The sequence below is a fragment of the Pseudopipra pipra genome, chromosome 15 (genome assembly GCF_036250125.1).
Source record: "Pseudopipra pipra isolate bDixPip1 chromosome 15, bDixPip1.hap1, whole genome shotgun sequence".
Lineage (NCBI taxonomy): Eukaryota > Metazoa > Chordata > Aves > Passeriformes > Pipridae > Pseudopipra > Pseudopipra pipra.
The window spans coordinates 2,553,380-2,575,428 of NC_087563.1; the positions used below are offsets into that span (position 1 = coordinate 2,553,380).

The 22,049-nt window shown below is 61.7% G+C and overlaps 1 protein-coding gene across 5 annotated transcripts; it reads left to right on the top strand.

Annotated features, from left to right (window-relative positions):
- The first annotated feature begins 1,525 nt into the window (after nucleotides 1-1,525).
- On the top strand, nucleotides 1,526-22,028 carry ARAP3 (ArfGAP with RhoGAP domain, ankyrin repeat and PH domain 3). Of its 5 annotated transcripts, none has more exons than XM_064671446.1 (34): nucleotides 1,526-1,685; nucleotides 3,295-4,407; nucleotides 4,960-5,021; nucleotides 5,344-5,417; nucleotides 5,844-5,914; nucleotides 10,073-10,357; nucleotides 10,798-10,867; nucleotides 11,301-11,421; nucleotides 11,596-11,783; nucleotides 12,598-12,704; nucleotides 12,811-13,010; nucleotides 13,141-13,226; nucleotides 13,397-13,579; nucleotides 13,798-13,960; nucleotides 14,266-14,397; nucleotides 14,470-14,623; nucleotides 14,770-14,872; nucleotides 15,082-15,280; nucleotides 15,366-15,429; nucleotides 15,726-15,889; nucleotides 16,000-16,212; nucleotides 16,373-16,478; nucleotides 16,981-17,128; nucleotides 17,273-17,341; nucleotides 17,633-17,707; nucleotides 17,828-17,942; nucleotides 18,104-18,232; nucleotides 18,414-18,547; nucleotides 18,693-18,775; nucleotides 18,974-19,009; nucleotides 19,446-19,509; nucleotides 19,674-19,811; nucleotides 20,154-20,192; nucleotides 20,856-22,028. In XM_064671446.1, the coding sequence occupies exons 2-34, from the start codon at nucleotides 3,335-3,337 to the stop codon at nucleotides 21,420-21,422; spliced, it is 5,415 nt and encodes a 1,804-aa protein (XP_064527516.1). In that variant the 5' UTR covers nucleotides 1,526-1,685; nucleotides 3,295-3,334; the 3' UTR covers nucleotides 21,423-22,028. The 5 variants fall into 5 exon arrangements, with proteins under 5 accessions (XP_064527516.1, XP_064527519.1, XP_064527518.1 ...); XM_064671449.1 differs by having other exon boundaries at nucleotides 10,088-10,357; XM_064671448.1 differs by having other exon boundaries at nucleotides 4,963-5,021.
- The last annotated feature ends 21 nt before the right edge of the window (nucleotides 22,029-22,049 follow it).

Below are 22,049 nucleotides of genomic sequence, written 5' to 3' on the forward strand. Positions count from 1 at the left end.
GGTGTTGTGGTCCCTTCCAACCTGACCCATCCTGGAATTCTGTCTCTGGAGGTGCTGCTGGGGGCTCAACAGCGGTGAGCCAGGATCCGGCCCCACTCAGGACTTCACTGGTGCCAATGCCTCCAGCAGGGCAGGATGGAAATGGTGACACATCATCTGTCACCAGCACTGCCAGTACCCTTTGCTCCATCCCTCCTGCTCACACCACAGACCTCAGCAACCTTCCCACAAGCAGCGGTGCCAAACAGCTTCCTCTGAGAGGCAAGGGGAGGGCACGGTCTGCAGTGCAGGGCCAGAGGGTCCCTGCACACCCTCAGGGTCCCTGTGCACCCTGTCTCCACACCCCACCTGCAAGGTGGTCCAAGGGACCACCCATGCCATCCCCAGCCCTGGGGATGTGCCACTCCCTGCCGGAGCAGCTGGCAGGGCAGGGGGAGGAAGGCAAAAGCTGTGCCAAACTCGTGCTGAATTCTGCTTCTGCTTTGTAGGAGCAGCCTGTGATAAGGAGAACCTGCCTTTCCTGCATGCAGAGAGGCTTGTACAGGGTGGCCCTCCCACACCAGGGGCTCCCAATGTTCCCAAACCCCTGCAGTGGCTTTTGGGGGCATCACTGGGGCAGGAAAGGACCAGCTTGAGCTGGAGTAAGGGTGTCCTCAGATCTGGACCCTCCAGGGCAGGGAGAGGTTATCAGCTGTGGCATCAGGAGCAGAGAAGGGTGTTGTGAGATACCAGGCTCGGACATCCTTTGTGTGCAAGGTTGAGTAAGGGCAGAGCCAGACAAACTGCCAGCCCTGCTGGGACTCTTGTGAAAAGTGCTTTCTTAAAGGCAGCTGGGCTGGTCCATGGTGAAAGCTCAGGTTCCTTGCAGGAGAGAATCCCTCTGGACATCCCCCTTCCACCCCAGCCCCTGCTGTTATCCTGGCTGTGGCTCACTCTGCATCCCCCTTGCCATGGGGCACCAGGAGTAGGATGGGGTGCTGCATCCCCAGCCTCCCTGCAGCTCAAGGGAGGTTTTGATGTTCCCAGCCAGCCCCAGTGCCAGTCCTCCCAAGTGCCCTCATAAGCATGAACAGTTTTCCCTCTTTCCTCCCACTTGGCAGCACCTTCCCAGCAGCTGCACCCTTCCCAGTCCTGTGCCATGGCAGGGACAGTGAATATCTCCTCTTGCCTCCAGCCAGGGGCAGAAACAGCAGATGGAGCTGAATACATCCAAGAACTTCAGAGATATCCCTCGGCAGCACATCCTTGGAGTGTGGGTCTCAGGGAATCCTGGTCCCCCATGGCAATGAATGTCTGAGGGCTGGCAGTGGGAAGCAGGACCCTTGCTGGGAAGGCAAGGGAAGAATGAGGAGTGAGCGAGGAGGGTGGGGGACAGCCCCCAAAAGGAGGGCAGAGCCTCAGCCCAGGGCTGAGGGACAGGACACAGGGCAGCATCATGCCTGGGAAGGGACAGGACAGGAGGGTGGGACAGGGATGGGGACCAGAGGGTTGGCCTGGAGGAGGGACCGGCAGTGGGAGGCGCAGGCTGGGTGCTGTGAAGCCCGTCTGCACCCGCAGCAGTTCCTGCAGGGAACTGCCTTGGCATCACCCTGGAGCCCAGAGCAGGGCAGCCCTGGAGCCCTCAGCAGCACTACCACCATGCTGCTCCACCAGAGCCGGCCCTGGGGGGCTGCAGACCACAAGAGGTGAGGGCGAACCCCGAGGGTGGCAGGGGATGGATGGGACAGACTTGGGGACGGTGGGGAAGGGACTGGGCCAGTCCATGCCCACTGCACTGGCTGGTCCACGTGGGTTTGTAGGGATGGGATGGTGTCCACCTGCCTGTGAGGTGCCACTGCCCATGGGCACGGCTGGACTGCCCCAAAGTGCCACCCCACGACTTGGTGCCCGGCACAGCCCAGGTACTGCCTGCCTGGGCAGGGGGGGGTCTCATGAGCCAGCTGAAGCCCCAGGCAGGACAGGCAGAGAGCAAAGCTGGCCACAGATCCCTCAGGGAGATACAGGCATGAGAAAGGAGGAAATTGCCCCATTTCATCGCTGGGCTGCTGGGCAGAAGTGGGTACAGCCCTTTAACCCTGTGGCACAAACAGCCAGCCCACATCGGTGCTGGGCTCCCCCTGCCCTTTATGTAGGTCCTGCATCAACAAGCAGCCTTCCAGCTGCCATGTGCCCGTGCTCTGCTCTGCAAATCCTGCTCCCCCAGCTCCTGCCGTGACTGTCCCTCCTTCCTCTCTGACAGCATCCCTCCCACGTGCTCGCAGTGACAGCGCTGCCCCTGCCAGGCACTTCCCCGTGGCACCCGCGGCACCCGGGCGGGCAGCGCTGGGGAGCCGGAGCTGCCCGTGCCGGGGCGCGGGGGCTCAGCCCGGCTGTCCCTCGGCGGGTTTGGGACGCAGCTCCTGCGGGAGGGGGCAGGGGATGCGTGGGAGCGTGCAGGCAGCAGGAAGGAAGCCTGCGCCGAACAATAGAGGGAAATGGAGGAACTGGAAAAAGACCCAGTGGCAGCACAGTCAGCACAGATGGTTTAGTGCGGAGCCGCATGATTCATGGGAAAAAGGCCCTCAGCGCCCCGCGGGCAGCCCGCGGCTCTGTCCCGGGGCTGTGCTGCCAAATCGTTTGGGGACGGGGGTCCCTGATGGGAGACGAGCCTGGTGGAACACGTCCGTCCGTGTCGATGTGCTGGCGGTGGGGGGTCCGTCCCGGCCGGGGATGGGTGGGAGGCTGTCCCCCCTCTGCCTGCCCGTGAGTCATGCTGACCTCTCCCATGCCCTCGCCAGCAGTGAGAGAGAGAGATTATGGTCTGGCCCTTCCGGCTGCAGAGCCCTCCCCGAGCCGGCCGGCACAGGAGCTCATCCCCTGGGAGGGGCCGTGCTGCTCCCCCCGTTATCTGCCCGGGACACCCCCGCGGCTGCGCCGGCTCTTGTCCTCCCGCCCAGCCCCGCGCTCGGCACAGCCCGGGATGTCCCAGCGCTCGGCGTCTGCTCGACCACCCGCTCCCCCGTGAGCCCCCGGGCGCTCGGTTCCTGCCCGGGCTCAGGTCACGGCCTCGCCGACAACGCGGGGCCAGATCCGGCAGCTCTGGGGAGGGGTGGAGAGGCTTGGGCTGAGGAACAACAGGATGCCGGCTCCTCGAGCTGGGAGGTGAGCGACTCCGGGGAGAGCAGCGAGGTGGGGAGACCTATGGAAGAAGCATCCTGCGCTCCCACTCACAGGATCTGTGCCCTTCACGGCAGCTGAACCCACCCCCTTCCCTGGCTGCTGCCCCCTCACCCCCTTTCTCTCCTCCTTGCACAGATGATGGACTGAGCACCCCTTGCAGAGGCACCCCAGGGCCATGAGCTCCCCGTGCGGCCCTGACTCGGATATCGCAGACTGGCTGGCCACCATCCACTTGCAGAGGTACCGGGATGTCTTCAAGCAGCACGGCTACCACGTGGCCAGAGATGCCGCCTCGCTGGACGGGCACGACCTGCAGCAGCTCGGCATCACCGCCACCGGGCACCGCAAGAGGATCCTCAGCCTGGCGCAGCAGACGCGGGTGCTGAGTCAACCCCACACAGGACGCGCAGCAGGAGACACCCCTTCCCGAGCCACGGAGGCCCTGGATGCCCCCCAGGCGGGCAAGGATGCCATGAAAGCACAGCCAGGAGGGACTACCGACACCTTTAGGACACAGCAACGTGTTGCTGCGCCCAGCCAGGCATCGCCTGTAGAGAAGGACCCTGCTCCTCCCGTCGCCAAGCCGGTCCCCAAGCCGAGGACGGTTTTCCCTCGCTCAAAGCCCGAGCAGGGGTTGGTGCCCGTGCCACCAGCACGCTCCACAGTGCCAGCACGCGGCCCGGGCAGCGGCAGGGCACCTGCAGCCTTTGTGGTACTAGAGGGGTTTGTGCCGGGGGAGAGCTCCACGGATTTGGAGCGCCCGGAGCCCAGGCCAGCCCCGCCGGCTGATCCAGGGGCAGCCGCGGCCATGGGTGTGATAACATCCCGACTGCGAGCTCGGGAGAGCCCTCGGGAGGAGACACGGCCGTCCCCAGCTCCGAATCATGGACAAACCTTGGAGCCGTCGGAGAAATCCCCCCCGTCCGTGCCGTCTGTCCCACCACGGCACAGCCACAGGGTCCTGGCAGCTGAGCCCAGCCCTGGGAACGTGCCGGAGGGTCACCCCCGCTGCCACCCTCCCCTGCTCGCCGCAGCCGCCCCAGCCAGGAGAGATCCCTCGCCGTGCCCCAGGGCAGGAGCAGGGCAGGGCCGGCTGGAGATGGTGTCCAATGTCATCTACGAAGGACTGGAGCGCCCGGCAGCACCCGCTGAGGACTCGGGAGGGGAGGATGGTCCCCAGGGTGAGGTTCTCCCTCAGCCCCCGGCTCTGTCCCCGCAGGAGCTGACCCAGCCGGATGACAAGCCTGAGTAAGCAGATGCTTCCCCTCGCCCCTGGCAGTGGAGGGGGTGCAGAGCAGCCAGAGGCAACAATCCAAAGAGCCCCCCACCCTCGGAACCCCATCCCACCCCAGAGCCTGTGCCTGCCTGCCTCCAGGTGCCAGACAAAGCCCTTTCCCCACTTTCCCAGTGTCTTTCCCAAGCTCTGGATACAGCAGCTGGGATCCCTCTGATATGACAGGGTGGCCCTGGGCCCCTGGATGGCTCCTTCTGGTTGTGGGGAGAAGTTGCTGCCCCTTCCTTGCCTCCCCAGCAGCAGGGCTGGAGGTCCCCAGCATGGTGAGGGGGTGACTGAGCGAGGGTTCTGGGGCTGGTTCCTGCTGGGAAATGCCCAGGAGACAGAGCCTGGCAGGTCCCAGGGTGGAGAGGAGAAGGGAGCAAGGAGGGCACTGGGAGCAGGGAGGGGCTGCTGCACGTTCCAGGGGGCAAAGCTGGGCTCAGCCTGGGTCAGGAGCAGCCTCCAGCCAGATGGGACCCTGCAGGCTCCCAGCCCAGCCCAGTAACCCCTCTCCTGTTTTCCAGCAGTCCTGCCTGGCCCAGCGGGGCCCTGCCCCCCATCCCACAGAGACCCACCGGCAAGCCAGGTGAGAGCCCCAGGGCACTGGTGAGCACTGGGGACTTCCTGGTGTCCCAGGGAAGGGGGGAGAGGGGGGCACACACACACCTTGCCTTTCCCCTGGGTCCTGCCCAGTGCTCCTGCCTCGCTCAGGGACTGGGGTGCCCCATTCCAAGGCAGTGCCCAACCCCACAAGTGTTTGGGCTGGCATCTCTGTCATGTCGTGTGCCCTGGATGTTGGGGTGCACTGTGGGCTCGGGGGGGTCCCCCTCCAATGTTGGGGGTCCTGGCTGGTCTCTCCCTCACAGCAGGCACCACTGACTGCCTTTCCCTCCCACATCTTCCCGCAGAGGTGAACGAGCAGCCCGTCAGCCCCTACAGCGAGACCATCTTCGGGCACATAGCCCCATCCCGGGACCTGAAGGTGAGGGCAGACTGTGGGGATGGTGGCTGTCCCCTGCTGTCACTCTGTATCCTACCAGCTGCTGCAAAGCTGGGAGCTGCAACTGGTGAGACCAGGATGCCCAGCAGTGAAGGTTCTTCCCCAGGGGCTGGTTGGGCACTGCCCAGGCTCCCCAGGGCAGTGGACACGGCCCCAAGGCTGCCAGAGCTCCAGGAGGGTTTGGACAATGCTCTCAGGGACAGGGTGGGATTGTTGGGGTGTCTGTGCAGGGCCAGGAATTGGACTGGATGATCCTTGTGAGTCCCTTCCAGCTCAGGATATTCTATGATTCTGTGCTGGGTTGGGGGTCACAGACTGAGCCCCCTGCACTGTGGGCTGGGCAGGATGTGGAGATCTGGGATGGGAGAGGGCATAGGGAGAGGAGATGTGACTGTTCTCTCCCCACAGGGTGTTGGCATCTCCGCTGGCCAGAGCTATGAGGCAGTGTCCGAGCTGGACCTCGAGCGAGAAGTCCGCAGGTGGGATCACCTCCCTGGGCTACAGGGGCTGGGCTGGGCTCAGGGTCAGGGGTTTGCATGCCAGGGACAGGGGACACCTCTGGGGACAGCCTGAGAGGTAATGGGGGGTTTTCCCCCACCATGGAGCTGATCAGAAGTGTCTGGGATCAGGTCAGCAGCCTCCAGGAGAGCTGGTGGGTTTGGAAAGGAGAAGGAGCTGTGCTGGTGGGTGGCCCCTGGGGGGACAGGGCTTGGCAACAAACATTGTGGGTGCACAGTCGAGGCAGCACCAGTGGCAATGGACACCTGCACACCCAGAGGAGCCTGGATTTGGCCTCTGGGAGTGGGAAAACACCACAGGCGACAGGGATTACTCATAAATGAGATAGTTCCGAGCTCCTGATGGAGGGATGTGCAATATCCGAAGGGTCCAGCATCATCAGATCAGCATTTGCTGCTCAGTCACACTGTGTTAGACACTGAAATTGTGAGGGGCACCTTTAAAATGCTTTTGAAACGTACTTTCCATACCTCCTGATAGCATCTCAGAAAGAGGAAGGAAAGCTGCTCTTCCCATTTCGGATGGGGAGGGTTCCTTTTCCTGTGTTGCTCAGAGGAGGAGGTGTGCTGCAGCTCTGTGTCCTTCAGCTCTGGCCATGGCCTTGCTGACCAGTGCATGCCCATGGCCCTTTCTGGCCCAGTGCTGGTCCAGCCCATCTCCTGCTGTGGGTGTTTGTCACTGATCCAGTGGCACGGAGCTGACACAGCCACGGGCGGGGAACTGCAAACACCTGGGAACAGGAGTTTTGCAAAGAGAAATCCTGAAATCTCCCGTGGAGCCTCTGAACCAACAGTTCAGAGCAGAGCTGGGCACTGCCCTGTGGGTCACAGTCTCCATCCAGTGGCTTCCAAGGAGTTGGGATCCAGAATATCCCAAGATCATTAGTCAGGCACTTGCAGCTGTGGACCTACCAGGGAGTCTGCAGCCTGGTCTTGCTGAGAAGAGGCAGGATGTGACTGTCAGCAGTGTCAGGGGCAGTGTCTCACAGGTTTTTTTCCTCCCAGACTGAGCACAAGTGTGGTTGGGGTGTGAGGAGTGGAAGTAGCGACAGAAAAGCCTTTGAAGACCTTTTGCATTGTGCTCCATTCCACATCCAGCTGCTCCAACGCTTTCCTCCCTCAACCCGCCCCACTGGTCTGACCACGATCCCTTGGAGCAGAGCTATGGGCTCCTGCTCAGCTGCTGAGGGGCTGCTGGCCAGCCCTGGTCCTGTGGGACCTCCTGATCCTCCTCCTCAGCACTCATGTTTCTCCAGTTCAGCCAGTCCTCATCCTGCTGACTGGCAGCTGGTCACTGGGAATAACAGGAGGGTCTCCTGCAGCCCACAGATCTGCTTGTTATGGGAAATATTTCCCACTCCCAAACTTCAGAGAGTCCCTTCTTCCCCTTTCTTCTACCTGTAGTAGCTCTTCTCACCCTGTTGTGGGGGAGCTTTGCCTGGAGCCCTCTTGCTTTCTAGGCAGTGCCAGTGTTAGGGGTGGGCACAACCACCTCACCAGCAACAAAATATCCTCAGCAAAGAGGAAAAGGAAAAGGAATGCAAAATTCCCTGGGAAACTGAGAGCCAAGTCTCTGAGGGTCCAGCAGCGCCTGGAGTTTAGGGTGGGATTTACCTGCTCTCACACTGACCACTTACATGCAAGCTGGTGATGCTCAGCCCCCTGAAATGCTGATGCCAAAAGCATCCCCTGCCCTGCTCCAGACATCAGTCTCACAGGAGAGAGGTGGTGGCACAGCAGTGTCTGTGTCACCCTGTGGAGCTCGAGGGACTGGGTCAGACTCACCAGGCAGCATTGTGAGGATGGACTCTGCCCTGGTTTGCTCCGAGACCCTGGACTGCTGCTCCTCACACCTCAAGGCATCTTCTCTTCAAGAAAAGAAACGCTGGGAATGCTGTGTCCCTGACAGCTTATTCCTTCCCTCCCTCCCTCCCTCCCTCCCCGGTGCCCACTCGCAGGTTCATTGACTGTGACCACCAGCTGATCCAGGATCAGCTCCTTGGTCCCCTCACCACCAGCAGGTCCCTTCCCTCCATCGCCCAACCTCCGTCCTCCACCAGATCTCCCACATGAGCACAGACAGGATGACATTGCCCCAACTCAGTGCACCTCAGGGATCACCCTCCAGGCTCAGCTGGCCTGGAAATACCTTCTCCTGGCCCTGGGGACTCATTTGTCCCCAGGGTTACTTGTCTTCGCTGCCTGACACCAGCTGGAAGGGGACATGACCTGGCTTGTTGTTTGGAGGCTTCATCCACCAGCCCTGTCCTCGAGGCCAGAGCTGGGTCTTAGTGTGTTCCCGGGATGCTGAGAGACCCCACTCCAGCCAGACCCCATCTGCTTGTCCCTGGCAGATGCTCCCTGTCCTCCAGCTCTTTACAGCTTCATTGGCTGTAAGTCATGGCTCAGGAAGGGGCTGTTATGGATTTTATCTGCTTTTTCTCTTGCTCTGACCCATTCCCTGGGTCTGTCTCCCCCTCAGCCCTGTCACTCAAGGCTGATGTCTGCCTCTGACTCACTGAGTCCTCCAGCTGCCCTGTTGCCCAGCCAGTCCCTCCTGAAGAAGCTGCAGACCAGGCTGGGACTGCAGCCAGATGACTCACCCTGCCAAGGCTCTGTTATGCTAATTAAACAGTAATTTTCCTTGTGCTTTGAGCCTTCCAGCCACCCCTGGCCATTTCTTGCCCTTCCTTTGGCTCCAGACACTAGAGCCAAACAGGCTGTTTTCCCTCTCTATCACCTCCTCATCCCATACCCCACCCCACTTCTCCAAGAACCCACCTGCAGCCAGGGTGGGTCCAGCCCAGCATCCTCCCAGACAGACTCACTCCTGTCCCGTGTGGATCAGGGACATCTGATGCCTCATGGCCTCACAAGGTGCCTGTCCAGGGCCAAAGCACAGATCCATGCACAGCCTTGGCTCCTAGGATGAGTCAGTGCCCAAAACCAGGTGCTGGGAGAATTTGAGGTCTTTCTGCTCCAAAAGCATTTCTAGTCATGCATTCACACTGGAGGCAGTTTCTCATATTCAGGGGGTTTCTCCTTCACAGATTTCTCCTTCTGCAAGGAGGAGTCCCACAGGTCAGGTGCTCCTTTCCCAAGTGCTCCTGAGCCTTGCTCCTACTGGCTTTATCTGATGTCCCCCAGCTCCTGTGTGCTCTCCTCGTGAACCCGCCCCCATCACTCACCCTGTGCCCCTGGAGATGCCCAGCCTACTCAGGTGCTCCTCAGGCAGAAGCTGGGACAGGGCTTGGACCCTCCTTGTTGCCTTTCTTGGAGCCTTTCTTTCATGCTGGCACTGGATTCCACAGTGGAATCCTGGGTGCTCTCCCGTGGGTGCTGGCGTGTTCTGCCTTCCATGGCTCTCTTCCTGCCCATCACCATTTCACCTGGGCAGCTCCCCTGTGAGCTCCTGGGACTGTCAGACATTTTCCAGCACATTTCCTTTTCAGGGAAAGAAAAATGGCTGGAAAGAAAAATGAGAGGGCTGATGGGAAGGGGCAGCCTTAGCCCTGGTTTATTTTTATAATTTCCTTTTATTGTTGTGGTTGGAGAGGCTCAGCAGGCCTGGCTGGGGGCTTTAGCATGGCTTCCCAAGGAGATAGAGATCTTGGATTCCCAAGGTGCAGGAGCTCCACTGGCCCATCTGTCCATCTCAATCCTTCTACAGGGCATTTTGGCTGGGCACAAGAGCAGGCACAAGGTGTCGTGGCAGAAAGATCTTCATGGTTCCAGAAAGTTTGGAGGGGCAGAGGGAGAGGGGCTGAGAGCCCTGGTGAGGAGGGAGCTGGGATGGGTGTAGAGCAGGGAACAGGACATGGGTCTGGGGAGCTGCCTGGCTTTGGTTTGCTGCCTGTGAAGAGGGGAAGGAGGTAATGCCAGGGATTTGGAGTGTGTAGTGGCCCCAACCTTGCTTTGATGTAGGACTGGCTGAGCCTCAGGCTGCTGATGGCCTCATGAGCACTGAACCCTTGTCCCACCCTGCTCTTGGAGACGCAAACACCCACATCCCTCGGTGCCCCGAGCGCTCAGGACGGGGACAGGGGCAGTGTGAGGTGTCCCCAGATGGGATGGGATTAGCCAGGAGCCTGCATGGTGAGCAGCCTGGCTCCCTCACAGCCCCATGTGCCACAGGACAAGCAGCGAGTGCAGCAGCGAGGGACGGAGCGAGGACGAGGAGACCCGGAGCCGGCTCATCGACCGCATCGTCCAGAACGACACCGAGGGCTATTCCACCGTGGAGGCACCGCGGGCCGAGGGGGCCCCCTTCAGCCTCCCAGCCCATCTCTACCCAGACGAGGTCCTGGACGACCTCACCATCTCCCCCTACGCCAGCTTCACGTCGCTCTCCGAGCCCCGGCCCACCATGCTCAGTGGCTGGCTGGACAAGCTCTCCCCACAGGGGTACGTGGGACAGCCATGGGGTCACAGAATGGGTTGGGTTGGGTTGGGAGGGATCTCAAAGCTGTCCTGCGGGTGCTGGGGTGTCCCAGCTGCCATGACTTTCTCAAAGATCATCTTGTTCCCACCCCCTGCCATGGGCACGGACACCTTCCACTAGACCAGGTTGCTCCAAGCTGTGTCCAACCTGCCCTGGAACACTTCCAGGGGTGGGATGGGGCAGCCTCCATAGGTAAAGTCCCCTTGGGTGAGGTGGCCACACTGGTCACTGTGCTGCTGGGGCAGCCAGACCTCCCTGTGGGAGGAGAACCCTCTTGGGTACCCCAGCTGTGCTGCAAAGGTGTCTGTGCAGCCATCCTTGGGGGAAGGGGGGATCTGTGAGCAGATGTGGGGTCCTCGGGGGGATCATCCCCTTCCCAACAGTTTTTCTGCCGTCCCAACAGGAACTATGTCTTCCAGAGGCGCTACGTCCGTTTCGACGGGAAGAACCTGATGTACTTCAGCAGTGAGAAGGTACAAAGGGACAGGATGGGGCAGGGTGGGGAGGTTGCACCGTGCCTTGACACCACAGGGGCTGCTATACCCCCTTTACCTCCCCTTGTCCTTCTGTGAGGAGCCAGCAATGCTTTGCCATCCCCAAGGTGGAGCAGCCATGGCCCTGATGCCTGGTGGGCTCCTAAAACAGCCTCAGCCATGGGAAGCTCGGGATAGCAAGGGGCCCTCTGCCAACAGGGAGCAGGAAAGGGGGGGTCCTGCTGGCTCACAAACCCTGGGGCAGACTGAAAATAGGATGCCAGCCATGGATCCATCCTTTCCCGCCTGGCTGCTGGTGCCCCCCGGGCTGTGCTATGAGGCAGCACCCAGGGGATGTGGAGGATATGCCAGGTTATGGGGATGCCCTGTGGAGAGGGCAAAGGGGGTTAACCCTGCCTGGGGCCCGTTCCAGGAGCCCTACCCCAAGGGGGTGATCCCGCTGTCCGTGATTGAGATGGCTCGTTCCAACAAGGACAACAAGTTCCAGGTTGTCACCAGCCATCGGATCTTTGTCTTCCGTGCTGAGAACGAGGGTGAGTGAAAACCCAGGCCCCCAGTCCCCAAAGAACCATCCCTGCCTCCCTCCTCCATCCGGAGCATCCCAAGGGCAGCTCTCACCGCATCCCTGCCATGCCTGCCGGGTGCTCTGCTCCATGCCAGGGCTGTTGGGAAGGGCTCAGCCCTGCTCCCTCATGCCTGGTCCCCAGCCCAGAGGAATGAGTGGTGCTCCACGCTGCAGAAGAAGGTGATGGACCAGCGCCTGGTGGGGTCCCGACCCCGGCCCGCCAACACCGCTCACTGCCAGAAGTCGGGGACCCTGGAGCTGAAGGGCCAGAAGTCCAAGGTGTTCGCAGCCCTGAGCCTGCCTGAGATGTGGCTGTACAAGAGTGAGCAGGTTCGTGGCCAGAGCAGCCCCCCAGCTGGCACAGAGGGCTGTGCCAATGGCAGATGGGATGGCAGGGATGGAGGGAGCTTAGCCAGAGTTGGTGCCAAAGAGGGAGCAGAGAGGAAAAGGATGGGCAGAAGAAAGGGAATGGCAGGGCAGGAAGATGGAGATCCTGCACAGGGCAGCAGTATTGGATACCAGGAGTGGACCACCCTCCTCATCTCCTCGCTGTCACCAAATTATCATCATCTCTGCTGGGTGCTTTGGTCTCAGTCACACCAAGGCATCCCAATCCATCACAGGGTGGGTGGGTCACTGAGCACGGAATCAGCAGCAAACACATCTGCTGCAAGGGGCATCTGCCCCATGGGAAGCAGCAGGGCACTGTCACCTCACACCCTGCTGCTGCCCACAGAACCCCCACTTCCTTCCTGCTCAGTTTTCTCACCTTTCTGGGGTTTTTTTCCATCACCTCATTTCCAGGTTGCCCAGCAATCAGCATCAACTGAGGGTTTGGCTCAGGATGATGTTTGTCTTATGGGTGTCCCTGACTCAAATCCTGAAAACAGAAGGACTTGGATAGCCGGGTTTCGGGGGCTGTGGGCAGAACTTGCATTTCATTTGAAGGCATAACATATTTGCAGGGTGCTTTATGTCAGGCCACGTGAGGTGGCTGAGAGACGTGGCAGGGTCTCGTCCAGGCAAAGCAGGGATGGGATGATGGGGGTGCTGGAGGCCCCAACATCACGGGCGTGTCCGGAGTGGTGTGTCCACCACAGCTGTGGCACTGCAGGACCAACAGCACTGTCACTCTGAATTGCAGTTCTTCAAAATGGGCATTGGCATGTTCTTCATTGAGATGCGTGGCTCCACCATCCGCGAAGCCAAGAACCGCAGCTTCGAGCTCATCACCCCCTCCAAAACGTTCAGGTATCCCCGGCACCCAGGTGGGATGAGGTGGGAGGAGCAGCCAGGTGCCAGAGCTGGGTGCTGGTTGCTGCAGTGCCCTGAGTTTTGGCTGTGCTGGCGCCCACAGTTTCGTGGCGGAGTCGGAGCGGGAGAAGCGGGAGTGGATGGAGGCGCTGCAGGAGGCCATGGCTGAGATGCTCTATGACTACGAGGTGGCAGAGAAGATCTGGTCCAACAAAGCCAACAAATACTGTGCAGACTGCTGGGCTCAGAGTCCCGACTGGGCATCCATCAACCTCTGCGTGGTCATCTGCAAGCAGTGTGCAGGTGGGGACATCTCCCCGGGGGGCACATGGGGGCCTGCTTGGGCAGGCAGGTGCTGGCTGGAGTATGGGCACAGCTTGGGTCCCAGTTCCCTGGCAGGGTCAAGGGGTGCTCACTCTCCTGCTCCCCGCAGGGCAGCACCGCAGCCTGGGCTCCAACATTTCCAAGGTGCAAAGCCTGAAGCTGGACACCAGTGTCTGGTCCAACGAGATCGTACAGGTAGAGGCACTCAGGGCAGGGCACCGGGGCTGGCACAGTGTGCTCAGGGGCCAGGCTGCTCCTCTAGCAGGGCAGCAGCCCCATGGTCTCTGTAGGGGTGCAGGAACACTGGGAATCCTGCTCCTCCCGCTGGCCCTGGTGCTCACCATGACCACGGGGCTCTCCTGCAGCTCTTCATCGTGCTGGGAAACGACCGAGCCAACCGGTTCTGGGCCGCTCGGCTCCCGGCGAGCGAGGCCATCCACCCGGACAGCAGCGCCGAGCAGAGGCGGGAATTCATCTCCCGCAAGTACCGGGAGGGCCGGTACCGCCTGCCCCATCCCCACTGCCCCACCCAGGAGGACGTGCTCCAGGTAGGGGCCACCTCGGGGTATTGGGGTGCTGGGAACCATCCCAGAGCTCCTGGTTTGAGATGCCAACACCTCCTGCCTGGCTGTGCGTGCACACACCCTTGTGCCAGGCGTATCTTGGGAGGTTGTGCCCCGGTTTGCCTGCCTTCAAACGTCCCTAGGAGTGGTCTGGGGTCTCCATGAGCCGGGACGTGGTCCCTAAAGGCACTATCTCACCCCAGGCACTGTGCACTGCAGTGGCAGGACCAACCCTCCTCAAGACCATCCTGCAGTTCTTCTCGTCCTCAGAGGCTGGTCTGGCATCTGACCCTGCTGCCAGCGAGGGGGCCCCAGGGGCTGACCTTTGGTGGGGATTGGAGAGCAAAAGGCCCAGGAACCTTTCAGGTAATGAGGACCCTCAAGCCCCATCTGTGATGGGGACACTTCCTCCTTGCCATTGCTCCTGTCCCCCTCGGCACACCCCAAGGCTGAGGACATCATCAGGTGCTGAGGCTCCCTGGGGACCCCGCCTGGGACTCTCTTTTAGGATGGGGCAAGGCAGCAGTTCCTCTGGAGCCCCTTTTCAGGGAACCCCATGCCTGGCACACCCCCTTGCCCACACCTCCATGAGTGGGGTCTCCCGACCCCTCTGTTACTCACAATTTGGTGGGTGCCTGCTCCCACCCCACTCTCAGTGCCGTGCCCCACAGGGAGCCCCCGCACACGGGAACCGGGTCCGGAGGGCGTCTACAACGAGATCACACAGCCAGTGACACACAGCGGGTACCTGCACCGGGCCACGGCCCCCCCAAAGCTCCCAGGTGCCAAGAAGAGCAAAGAGGGTGAGTGTGGGGAGTGCAGGAGGGCATCCAGGGGGTGTCCATCCCGGTGCCACTGACCCCATGTTCCCACAGACTTCCAGCGCACGTGGTGCTCCCTGGAGAGATCCCTGCTCTTCTTTGAGACAGAGAAATGCACTGAGCCCCTGGGCCACATTGAGAGTGGGGACCTCCTCTCCCTGGGTGTCAGCAGAGCTCAAGCACTCACCAGCCCCTGCCCCACCGAAAGGTACCCCAGCCGTGCCCCCACCACGTGCCCAGAGAGCCTGGGGGCACACAGAGGGCTTTGCTCCTGCTGGGTGCGATGGTCTGCCCTGGCTCTGGGTGCAGGGTCGGGGTAGGGGCTGCCCTGATGGGCTGGTTCATCCTCTGCAGGTTTCGCTTCACTCTCGAGCTGTTCCTTGCTGGGGAAAAAGTGCAGCAGCTGGGAACTGATGGGCCTGAGACCCTGCAGGCCTGGGCCAGTGCCATCGGCAAGGTGAGCCAGCCCCAGCCCCAGCACCCTGCTGTGTCCCCAGGATCTGTCCTCACTGATTCCTCCCAACCTCTTGATCTGCTGTGGGAAGCACCCTCCTCCCTTTCCAGGGGGTCTCATCCTCCCTGGTGACCTGCCCCATCCTCATGGGAGTCATCACTCGGGGGTTGAGCCCTGAATTCACCCAGTTCGTCTCTCGCTCCGTCCCACAGTGGTTCACACCCATGAGCTGTCACTGCCTGCTGGGCTACGAGTTCCAGCGCGTGGGCCAGCTGCGCTACAAGTGCATGCTCAACCCTGAGAGGTGGCAGCAGGCCTTCTTCATCCTCCAGAAAGCTCACCTCTTCATCTGCCCCGCCGAGGAGGACGGGGCTGAGGACAGCATCAACCTGCGGCGGCTGCAGGAGCTCAGTGAGTGCTGTCACAGCCCGGCACAGGCACCGTGTGGTGGTGGCCGTGCACGGCTCTGACCCCTCCACCTCTCACCCCAACGCAGGTCTGGTTCCCCCCACGGAGACTCCAGACAAGAAGGAGATGCTGATCCTGGTGGAGATGGGGAGGTGAGTCCTGGCTGTGGGAATGATGGGGAATGAGCCAGGCAAGCCCAGCAGGCTGCCCAGGGCAGAGCCAATTATGCGTGGGTCGATGCTGATCCAAACCCCATGGTGGGGATGCTACTGGGACAGCAGAGCTGTGACCAAGGGGTTTGCAGAGGTCACTCCAGCCTGGGTCTCTTGATGGGGTAGCATATCCCTCAGCTCAGCCTGGCTGTGCCTTGCTCCCTGTCCCAGGCAGGAGGGGATAACCTGCCCCTCCGGCAACGTTCATTCCCTCTTTTCTGCCTTGTTGTTCTCAGGACATTTTACCTGCAGGGCTTGTCACGGGTGGACTCGGCAGCGTGGTACACGGACATCCAGGCCTCGGCAGGGGGCCGGGGCAACGCGCTGCGGGACCAGCAGCTGAGCCGGGGGGACATCCCCATCATCGTGGACAGCTGCATCGCCTTCATCACCCAGTACGGTGAGCACGGCACGGCTGGAACAGCCCCCAGCGCACCGCGGGGGCCACCAGCCCCACTGGGGATTGTCTGAGCAGGACCGAGCCCCTGTGACCCCGTGTCCCTGTCCCAGGGCTGCGGCACGAGGGGATTTACCGCAAGAACGGAGCCAAGTCGCGGATCAAGGTGCTGATGGAGGAGTTCCGGCGGGACGCCCGCAACGTCAAGCTGCGCATCAACGACAACTTCATCGAGGACGTCACTGATGTCCTGAAGAGGTTCTTCCGCGAGCTGGAAGATCCCATCTTCACCCTGGAGCTGCACCCGCAGTGGAAGGAGGCTGCAGGTACCTCCTTCACCCGACGCTGCTCCCATGCTGGGCCACCTGCCAGGGTTCCCTGGGGCCGGTATCCCACAGGATCCTGGTGCCAACCCTGGTCATCTCTGGGTCATCTCTGGATCTGCTGGTCTCAGCAATGATCCATGGCATGGGTTCCTCCCTCCAGAAATCCCCTCGAAGCCCCAGCGCCTGGAGCGGTACAAGGAGCTCATCCATCGCCTGCCCCGCCTCAACCACAAGACCCTGGCTGCGCTCATCGGGCACCTCTACCGGTCAGTGGGCCACCTTCCTGCAGGGTCCCCTGGTCCAGCCAGTATGTGGGGTCTCCCTGCTCCCCAGGGAATGCTGCCTTCCAACCCTGAGAGACAGGAGGAGCCCCATGCCCGTGTCCTGCCACACCAGTCCTCTGGATGGTGCTGGAACACGCTACTCTGGGACACCTTGAATGTTCCCAAAGTCATCCTGCAGCAAGGGGGAGTGACAGGAGGTTTGGGACTAGGGGACACCCCCCTGTGGGATGTAGACTTCACTAAATGCCCCAAACAGAACACTACACTCCCATTCCTGACTCAGCGGCTGAGGTGGGGCTCTTGTCTGGTTTGATGGCAGCAGGAAGTTCTCATAACAGGAACTGCCTGGCTTGAAGTTCCCATTGCTGGTGGGCTGGGTAAATTCGAGCTGTTTTTCAGGAGAATTTGTATGAGGCAGGGGAGGGTAGATGGGGCTGAAACCCAGAGTGGGACCAGCCCCTCACCTCTCGGCTCCTTGTCCCAGGGTGCAGAAATGTGCAGACCTCAACCAGATGAGCACCAAGAACCTGTCGCTGCTTTTCGCTCCCAGCCTCTTCCAGACCGACGGCAAAGGGGAGCACGAGGTCAAGGTGATGGAAGATCTCATCGACAACTACGTTAGCATCTTCAATGTGAGCAGGGGCCTGCCAGCCCCCTCCAGCTCCCCTTGCATCCCCCCATACTGCCCATCTCTGCCTCCTCTGCATCCTTCCATCCCAGCCTTGAGTCCTCCGTATCCCGCTCCACATTGACCCTGCTCATCCTTCCTCCGGCAGATTGACGAGGACCAGGTATCCCAGATGGATCTGGAGAACAGCCTGATCACCACCTGGAAGGACACTCAGGTACTATGGATGTGCTTGCTGGCCCCCACCACACCAGGGACCCCCGGGCTGGTGGGACTGACTGGAGGGTGGGGACACTCCCAGCTGCCCACCCTGGGTCCCCACTGTCCCACACCAGATATTTGGGAAAGGACTTTCCCCACTTGTCTTCCCTTTGCCCATCACCTTGAGGCTCCTGCCCAGGGGAGAAGCAGCCCCAGCTTCTTAAGACACCATCACCAGCCCCTGGGATGATGGGATGTGCTCAGCACCCATGCCAGCATGGCACCAACACCACCGGCTCTTCCCCAGCTCTCACAGGCAGGTGACCTCATCATCGAGGTTTACCTGGAGCAGAAGCTGCCCGACTGCTGTGTCACCCTGAAGGTGAGTCCCAAAGGAGGGCTGTGCCGGGGGGAGCGAGGAGGGACTCAGGCTCTGGGTGCAGCCTGTCCCTGGGACCCATCCTGCCACCGCCCACGCAGCTCCCCGTGTGTCTGGCCCCAGGTGTCCCCCACGATGACGGCCGAGGAACTCACCAACCAGGTGCTGGAGATGCGCAACGTGGCAGCCAGCCTGGACATCTGGCTGACCTTCGAGGCACTGGAGAACGGGGAGCTGGGTGAGCCTGGTGGGATGGCACGGGGGGATACCCCTGGCATGGCTGGGCTGGTGGGAAGGAGGTGTGGGACAGGGGGAGGAGGCTTTGTGCTGGTGGCAGGAGGAATGTGGACTGGCATGGGGAACAGCGACAGAGAGATGAGAGTGTCTCTGCATCCCCAGAGAGGCCCCTGCACCCCAAGGAGAAGGTGCTGGAGCAAGCTTTGCAGTGGTGCAAGCTCCCGGAGCCCAGCGCCGCGTACCTGCTGGTGAGGAAGGTCCCCATTGGCGAGGGCAGCTGTCTGTTCACAGGTAAGGCAGTCACAAAAAGTCCCAGCCCCTGGGGGTGTCCCCAGAGAGGGACAGCTCTGCCTGAACTTCCCCTTGCCCTGGCCACTGCCCTGCAGCCATCAGGGTCACATCCCCGAGACCCACAGTGGGATCCTCCTGCCCCTCCCAGCCCCCCTCACCCCCATCTCCTCGCTCTGGGCAGGTGTCAAGCGTGAGAGCCCCAAGTGTGGGCTGCTGAAATGCCGTGAGGAGCCCCCCAAGCTGCTGGGGAACAAGTTCCAGGAGCGCTACTTCGTGATCCGGGACCGGAGGCTGCTGCTGCTCAAGGAGAAGAGGGTACCCAGGGCATGGACCTGCACCCCGAGGGCGGGGGAGAGGCAGGGAGAGGGAGCCTGGGGACAGCAGTGGCATGGTGGTGGCTGTCCTCCTGGCAGGGAGGCTGGCACCAAGCTGGGCTGACCCACTGGATTTCCCTCCCCAGAGTTCCAAGCCAGAACGGGAGTGGCCCCTGGATGCAGCCAAGGTTTACATGGGCATTAAGAAGAAGCTGAAGCCACCAGCCCAGTAAGTGGGTCCTTCCCTGGCCATGGCACCGGGACATGAATCCCTCAATCCCTGCACCTGGCACATGAACCCACCTGCTGGGAGCATGCCAGGCTCCACCTGGAACCAAAGCTGGGTCTGTGGGACCACTGCCCACAGCCCTTGGGCTGTGTCTGAGCTTGGCACTGCTGCCCCACAGCCTGCCTCTTCCTTTCCCAGGTGGGGTTTCACACTGACCCTGGACAAGCAGCAGCTGTGAGTATCTGCCCCTGCCATCCTGGGGCTGGAGGGATGTCAAGATCTATCCCCAGTGTTAGTGGGACTGGGGCAGCCAGGGGCAGTGCTACAGGGCCCTGGGATCTGGCAGAGCTTGGGGTATGCCAGAGCCAGAGTGATGGGGCCACAAGCTCCCTGGCACAAGGGGGGAGCCAGGCTCCAGGAGTAATCCATCTCGCTACTACACACCCTTCCCACCTCCCCATCCCAACCAGCACCCCTGGGACATGCTGGGTGCCCAACGAGCTCTCACCTTGCCCTGAAGCAGTGATTTGGGCATGCAATGAGTTTCAGAGGTGCAGCTCCACGGGTTGCAGCTGTGCCTGACAACCCCAGGCTCACAGACAAGGTGACAAGGGCACAGGGGTCCCACTGGCCCTGATCTCTGGCAACTTCTCCGCTGTCTCCTCTGCAGGTGCCTGGTGTGCTCGGGGCAAGCTGAGCTGTGGGACTGGACCACCAGCATCCTCAAGGCTCAGGTGGGTGTAGGGCTGGCTGTGCCACCCAGATGGGCAGGACTGGGATGGGGCTGGGCAGGGCTGGGATGGGGCTGGGCAGGGCTGGGATGGGGGTGGTAGGGCTGGGATGGAGCTGCTAGGGCAGCCTGGCCTGACCCCTGTGCCCACCCTGTCCCTGTGCACAGCACGACGACCGGCACCCCGTGATCCTGCGCCGACGCTCCTCCTCCGACCTCGCCAAGCAGAAGTTTGGCACGATGCCACTGGTGCCCCTGCATGGGGACAGCACCGACGCCACCATGCTCTCTGCCAACCAGACCCTGGTAAAGCCCCCGCAGCTCCCCCTGCCCACGGGTGCTCCTGCACCCACCCTGGTCCTTGCACCCATCCCAAGACCGTGTGCCCACCCCAGAGCCCGTGGGGTGGGTGTGTGCTGCCTGGCACTGCTGGGTGCTGTGGGTGTGTGTCCCTGTGCTCGGCGGTGTGTGTGCTGGGTGCTGGGTGCTGTGTGCTGGGTGCTGTGCTCGTGTCCATGGCAGCTCTCTGTGCCTGCAGACCCCACATGGGGGGTGCTGCACCCCACTGCCCCTCCTCTGCCTGCCGAGGCCCCCTGACCCTGCCCCGTGCCCTCTGTGCTTACCTGTGCCCGTCTCCTCTGTTTCCAGCGCCGCCTGCACACACGAAGGACTTTGTCCATGTTCTTTGTAAGTACCTGCACACGTGGAGCATGTCCCTGGCTGGCTTTGCACTGCTCCTGCTGGCTACAGCAGCCAGGGCTCACCTACAGCATCCCACCTATGCCCAGGCCATGCTGCACGTGCTGTGTGGCAGAGGGGGTGCCCATTGCTCTGCATGTCCTGCACCTGGGGATGGGGGTCCCTGCATGGTCCCGCTGTGGGCAAGCAAGACCACAACAGTCCAGCCCAGTTCCCAGAGCCTCTCTCACTGGGCACACATTGCCCAGAGGGGATCAGTATAAGAAATGCAAGGAAACAGGTTTGGGTCCTGCTCCTCATCAAGTTATTGCTGGACTTCACCTCACCTGGCTTTGAGCTCTACGTGGGCATCCACCTGCCCTCCCCACCCCAGAGCCCCTCTGCCAAGGGCTGCTGGGCTGGTAGCATGGACTGTGCCTGGCAAGGACCAAAATGCTCCCCCTCCATCAGCAATGGGGAGGAAAGGGGCAGCAGTGCCTGAGCCAAGAGACCTGGTGGAGGGTGGGTCCTCTGTAGGCATCAGCCCCATAGTGAGGGGCAAAGCTTCCCAGGCAGTGCCCGAGTGCAGGGAGGGCAAGGTGAGGGGGGACTGAGGGGTCTAGCTGAGCAGTGTGGACAGTGCCCCTCACCCTGACCCCCTGCCCTCCCCAGCCCATGAAGATTCACCAGGACTCCCTGGAGGAGCAGCAGGAGAAGGAGGTGGACGCTGATCCTGTGTACGAGGAGGTGGGGAACTTCCCCGAGCTGGCCGTGCTGGACCTGGGGCAGGGGCTGCTGGCAGACCTGTCGGCCGTGCCCCCCGTGGACAGGTCCAAGAAACCAGCCCCATTCCCTGAGCAGCCCCCAGCCACCCCACTGCGCTCCTCGCTGCCTGCCAGCCCGGCCCAGAGGGTGACAGGTCCCTCTGTCACCAAAGCCGTGTCCCTCGAAAGGGGCTTGAACCTGGAGAGCGGCAAAGCTCCGACCCAGGGGCTCAGACCCACCAAAACAGCCTCTCTGGAGAGGAATGTGGAGCCTTCCCTGGCGCTGGACAGGGACTGGGAGCAGGCAGCCACACCGGGGAGCAGTCCTGGTGCAGAGAGCTCCCTGGAGCTGCCCAGGAAGAGGAGCCTGCAGCCTCCCTCGCCCATCAATGACAAACTCATCCAGGAGCTCAGCAGCGTCATCCTCAGGAAGAGCGATGGCCAAACCCCGGGGCCGGGCCAGCCGGTGACGTGAGCCGTGACCCGCCGGGCCAGAGGGGCAGCCACGGACCTGGGTGGCAGCGATGATGGGTCCCCCACGCTCCCACATCACGGAATCCACACTCTCCTCCTCCTCACACTGGAGCCGGGCAAGGATTGGGGACTGGTGGCCACCAAGGGACTAGTGGAGACCGGCATGCTGAGCCCTGGTACCCCCTCCTGGGTGGACTGGGGATGCTGCCACACGTGCTCTCACTCACGAGTGGCACATCTGTCATGGAGCCCAGCACCGAGGGAAGCAAGTAAAAGGGAAAATGAAAGTGGAAACGTGGTGCCTGCATGTTTTGGCAGCACTGCACCGTGTCAGGCAGGGAGGCACACGGTGTCTGCCAGCACGGGGGGACACAGCATGTCCCCTCTCCAGCACTGGGCCCATGGGGCAGGGTCAGGACACCCAAGTCACTCCCCCTTCCCTTCTTGTATTTACTGTGGCATATTTTGGTGGGGGGGCAACAGGAGCAGGGCTGGCCGTGTGTGCCCAGCGTGTAGTCCGGCAATGGAGGACAGCCCCTGCTCAGGGAGGGGGTTTATACCTGTTCCTGCCACCAGCAGGGAGAAATAAAGGTTTATTTGTACTCTGGAGGGTTTGCTCACTGCAGGA